Here is a 6,000-nt window from a genome sequence, read left to right as displayed (position 1 = left end):
GCATTAGCATTAGCATTAGCATTTTTTTTTTTTATCTTTACAAGCATCGTGACTACTCAGGAAGGGATCTACTAATTGCAATGTTCAACAGCTTCTTTTTTTATGTCTTTTGATTTACAGGTTTCGTAACTTCTAGGCAGAAGCAAAATGGCCGCATACTTTAGAATCCTTGGACAGCACGGACAGAAGCTAAATACTGTACATGTTACTTCTCCCAAGTATTTGAACAAGCTACCATCTGCTTCCACGTCACTAAACATGCGTGCCTTACCTTTCCAAAATCCCTGACGTCAAAAAGGTCAAAGGCTTCAAACAGATCACTTTTCTTCATGCCAAAGATGTCGTGGCAGACTGACAGAAAAGTCCTGATGTTCTTCAGGCACAGGAACTAGGTTGGGAAGAGAAACATCATCAGTGTATGAGGAAACTGAACATCTGTACATACAAGCAATGTTATTTGCACTAAATACTACCCATTTCTCAATGTTTTATTTTACCTGCGCTACGTGTTGCTGAATAGACGCAGACAAAGTAACTTTGTTTTGAGTTGGAAGGGACGAGTTTATTCATAGCAGAAAATGCTAGCGCAGTATGAGTTTCTCTACAAATGTTCATAATCAAGTGCAATTACAGTGACTAAGTTGTGAAATTGTATTAATTATTTTCTCTCTCTCTCTCTTTAGAAGCTATTTACATAAATTGTAGGCAGGCTCGGGGAGTAACGGAATACATGTACCGCCGTTACGTAATCAGATTGAAAAAAAATCACTGAAAAATGTAACTGTATTCCATTACAGTTACAGGAAAAAAACATGTAATCAGTTTACAGGTACATTTATTAAAAATGGGTATTACTTCGAGGGATTACAATTTCTATGATGAGAGAGAGCAAAAGAGGGTGAGAGAGAGAGAGACAGAGTGCGAGAGAGAGAGAGAGAGAGAGAGAGAGAGAGAAGTACAGAGCGAAAGAGAGCGCAAACTTACTTGGAGCAAAAGTTTGAGCTGAGAGTCAAGCGGCATGCTACGCTCTGTAGCTTCTTGCTAGCTAGCCCGCTAGCCTACAACCATAATGTGAGTTACACCTTCCAAACAAATCTTCCTCCTACCAATTCACTATTTTAACATCATACACAACATATACACGGCTAAACTTGTGACTGGGATAAAAGTTATAATAATAAAAGTATCTATCTATCTTTCTATCTCTATCTGTCTATCTATCTGTCTGTGTGTCTGTCTGTCTGTCTATCAATCTGTGAGGTGTGGTTGCTTTTAGTGACAGTTCGAAAACAGCGTATGGCCTTCAATCAATCAATCAATCAATAGCCTACATGCCTTTTAATTACACTAGGATTTTTGCTAATTGTAGGCTGCAGGTCCCTGTATAGAATATATATTGTGGTGATATTTATTTTTATTTTGTCTTCATGAGCATACTCAATATTGGAGTAATCCAAAAGTAATCCCGTTATAATTATTTAATATTATGGTACTTGGGTTACGTTACTAACTACATTTTTTAGCAGGTAACTTGTAACTGTAATGGATTACATTTTAAAAGTAGCCCTCCCAACCCTGGCTGTAGGTGCATAACCTTCATTTTGAGCCTAATAATCTCAGTGAGCTTGTATTGGAATGCTAACTGCCAAAACCTGGAATGAAATTGATAAAACTGTGAAGTTAAGTTCTGGTATTAAGTAAGATTTACCGAAACCTTCCTTTCAGACGGCGATACGTCTTTATAAGGAAAGCAGTAATGCGGCCGGGGAGTGAAGGGGAAGGTGTCGCCAGAGTGAAGTTAGCCAACGTATCTCTGGCTTGTGGCTGCTCTCCTTCCTGTAATTGATACAGGATGGGACTGAGGAGCATGCTGATGAAAGAACTTTTTTTCAGGAAGTGATGTTTTTGCGTCATCACTATCCGCCCACACTCATGGGACTAGCTTAACCAAATGACCTCACGTCAAAATATGCATTCCACATAGAATATATCAATGATGTGAACCGTATTGTGCGTTAGGAGTCACTGGATTTCATGAATGCAAATGAAGTGTGGTTTAAATGTACAGTACTAAACTAAAAACTTCACGGAAGTATTTGCAGAGCAAGGTTAACGCAAACAAATTTCAATGACAGTCATTGCACTTAAAGTAACGCACTTTGCAAAACTAAAATAAATAGGCACCAATATGTATGATGTCTTTAGCAATGCTACTTTAGAATGACTGTAGTGGTTGCTTGCTGCATTTAAAGCTGCTATATGGAACTTTTTTCCCCAAAAATATCTTTACAGTGGCCTTTTTATTTGACCATGTATGACTGAAATGTATTCTGCCCGTCTGCGGATGTGACGTAATGTGTGCGGTGTGTATGTGAAGAAGAGAGGTGCAGTTTCATTTTTGGTCAACAGGTGGCAGTAGCAATTCGAAATTGAATATTCTACGTTCAGTAGCTGTAATATTTTGACTATTATGGAAAATAAACTGTTTACTGCAAATAGATGAGTGCTAAAATGCTGCATGGTAGCCATCAGTTATTTTCGTATGCTACCAAAAATTCTGATTATTTTTTTAATTTTTTTACTGTTTGGTGTAAACAGAACTCCAGCGACTTCTAGAAAACCACTATTATTTGGAATTGTTCAGCTTCCCGCCATTTCCTTTACCTTCAAAACATTACATCTGTCTCAACTGAATTTGTCCAGAAACAACGAACAGATATATAATAAATAAATATATATAAAATAAAACTGTGAGAAAATTTATTCATTGACATCTCAGAAAACAAAGCTCTTGAAGGTGAAAAGCTTGCAAGACCTACTCTATTATTCACAACACACCTTTCACTCATATAAAATGCATAATTTGATTTGTCTGAATGGAGCATAAAATATGAAATACTCTTCTACTCCAACTGAATTACTTTTCAGAGACATCTTCACAGGAAAGAAAAACGCCCCAGAGCCAATGAGTTCCTGATGTCGCGTAAGAGCAGCAGGCTAGCTTCAAATGAGCGCAGTAAGTGTATTATTGAATGTGTACATTTGTACACATCAGTCTATTTTATCAGACAAGCACATCTTGTCTCCCTGCAGTCTCTGGAGAGTCCCTCAGGATTCAGTATATTATCTAAGGGAAGCAGCTTCACACATCACATATGAAGCAAGAGTGTGTCAGGCCGGCTTCAACCATCTGCGGACAAAGAAGAACTTTCCACAGGCAGAGCTAATAAACCAAATGTAAGGCAGCAAGAGTGCAGATCACTACCAAGACTGAAAAAAATGATTTGACAGTTACAAGCTATTTTTGATTAGCTAAAAGGCCGTAAAAAAAGCATTCGTATTGAGATCAAGAGGGTATGCAATTGAAAGTCTGTCCATCCTGTGACGTCACGCACCATCATGCTGGAGGTCGATTTTTGGAGGTCCCTTTGTCAATGCCTTTAGTGTTTTCCATTTATTGTTAGCATGAACACTTTTCCATAACTGGGTCAAAAATGAACTGAACTAACCATTAGTATTATATTATGTATTATGTTTTGTTATATATATATATATATATATATATATATATATATATATATATATATATATATATATATATATATATATATATATATATATATATATATATATTTGGGGGTGGGGGGAGGTTTTTTTTTAGTTTTGTTTATAATATGACCTTATGAAATGTCACGTGACATTTTGCTACATCCACTCATTTGCTTATTTGCATTTTGGACACATTCAAACAGTAATTGAGCATCTCCCCTATTTCTTTATCATGCTTTTTTTTTATCTTGACTCTTTGTACTTTTATTATTATTATTATTATTATTATTATTATTATTATTATTATTATTATTATTATTATTATTTTTATTACTATTATTATTATTGTTACTATTACTATTATTATTATTATTATTATTATTATTATTATTATCATTACTATTATTATTATTATTATTATTATTATTATTATTATTATTATTTGCCTACTTTCAACTGATATTTTACCGTGATTACACTACAGTAGGTTGGCCATGAATAGGTTATATTATAGCATGATGTGTGGCTGCTGAGAGACAGTCAGTTATTTTTCGTTTATATCAGCGAAAATAGGCTGTTATTTTTATTAGGCATATGTTATTAGGCAGTAGCAGACACTTTTCATCTTTTCAAATGAAGAAAAGAAGTCGTCAAAATGTATACGTGACAACAATCACGTCTTCGACTTGCGAAAAACTCATCAGCGCATCCAACTTCATCACGCCTTTTTGGACGGTTCCCCACAGCGTTGGTGTTCGAATATTGGTCATTTGAAAGAGTATCCCGGAGGTCGACGCTAATTGATGATGCCGTTGATGCTAATTTACATTAACCATTAACACTGGCGATGTTTTTAAAACGAAACTTATTCTATTTAAATACACAATGAGTGTAATTCTTCTTGTTGTGTATTTAGTTTTAACGTAAACTCCAAGTAGGATGTAATTAAACAGCTCAAAGGACATCACACGACGTGCACGCTCAAAACTGTCTATCCGCGCAAAAAAACACGTTGCATTCAGGATACTTCCACAACGTTGAAAACTTGTAAACGTACCACACCGTTCTAGAACAATCTTTCTCATTTAGATTTGGGAAATGTATGTGGATCATGTTTTACCCACTTGTAGAAGTTTGGTGTAGTAATACAAAAAACTGTATATTATAAAACGTGTACATGGTAAGTTAAAAATATGTCAGGATGGCAAAAACGTTTTTTCTTTTTTTTTTAAGGAATACCTGCAATACCAAATTATAATTTATGATCATTTTTTATTACAAATATATTGACAGAAAATGACCTCTAAAGATAATTTTTGATCCAGTTATGCTAAAAGATAACATAGCAGACTTATTGGCTAGTAATGACAGTGATGATGTGTTTAAAATACTGTACATTGAAAGAACATTTCCGGCAAATAAACAGCTTGCAGCAACTGCTAGCAATCTGTCAAACTTAACACTGCATGTTCAGGGAGCCGGAGAAGAACAAATATGAGCGAAAACAAAATCTTACTGTCAAAAATAGACAAATGGAAGCAGCACAAAGTAGTACACAGAAAACAATGCGGCAAATGCTGCTTGTGTCACAACAAAATGTGCACACACACAAAAAAAATACACAATGTTGCATTTTCATCAGGAAGAGGGTGTGCGCTTGAGCAGAGCGGCTATGAATACGACAGTATGCTTCAATGAGTGTAAATTCTAAAAAGTTAATCAGAAAATACGATTAGAAATAGTGATCTGGGGAAAAAATCAGTAAACAGGGCATCATTGTTTACAGTAATATGAACATACGCAAGCACAGTATTATTAATGAGCTTATCCTTACCAATTTGATGGGAACATCCGTTCTAATCAATGCACACACAAAAAAGTATGATATGAGGGGAAAAAAACAAACACACCATCCAATCAGGTAGCAAGTGAGCTAAGCGTGAAAATGAACTGAACAAAGAGCTTTTGAGCTCTTTGATCTTGAAAGACGTTTAGTCCTACAGTCAGTTACTGTTTTCCTCAAATAGTGGACAGGAGCATTTTAGTTAAGTCTAGAGAGCTGGCCTTTATTTGTTCCGATTCTTGTACAGTATATGAATGGAACTGGACATTCTGCATGTAGCGTATATTGTACCAATCTTTTTTTATTTTATTTTTTTATTTTATTTTTTATTTTTTTTATTATTATTTTTTCTGGAGAGCTCAGTATTGTTCATTTGTAATTTTACCGATTTGACATGTCATCATCATTGCTCTCTTTTTTTATATATATACATTTTTTATTTTATTTTTGTTTGTGTGAGTGTGTGTTTATGCGTGTGTGTGTATTCATTAGTTCACCTAAAACCTATTAAAAAATCCCATACCGTTCACCGAAACCGAACACTTCCAGCCAGAGTCGTGAGGCCGTCAGGAGACCCGAGGATATTGTATCAATCTTAACTGTTAGCC

At 35.2% G+C, this 6,000-nt stretch overlaps 1 protein-coding gene across 3 annotated transcripts in view; it reads right to left on the bottom strand.

Moving 5' to 3' along the window:
• The window catches only part of vav3a (vav 3 guanine nucleotide exchange factor a), an 84,297-nt gene that overhangs the window by 67,312 nt on the left and 10,985 nt on the right, over positions 1-6,000 (bottom strand). For all 3 annotated transcript variants that reach the window (XR_013289625.1, XM_077553846.1, XM_077553847.1), the window contains exon 2: positions 272-388. Coding sequence is in view for 2 of the 3 variants with exons in the window: in XM_077553846.1 (XP_077409972.1) it covers positions 272-388 (117 nt within the window). In the remaining variant the exon portion in view is untranslated. The remainder of the gene's footprint in view (positions 1-271; positions 389-6,000) is intronic.

The sequence above is a fragment of the Vanacampus margaritifer genome, chromosome 20, assembly GCF_051991255.1.
Source record: "Vanacampus margaritifer isolate UIUO_Vmar chromosome 20, RoL_Vmar_1.0, whole genome shotgun sequence".
Classification (NCBI taxonomy): domain Eukaryota; kingdom Metazoa; phylum Chordata; class Actinopteri; order Syngnathiformes; family Syngnathidae; genus Vanacampus; species Vanacampus margaritifer.
Note: the sequence above shows the minus strand (reverse complement) of the source record. Positions and strands in the feature narration are given on the sequence as shown.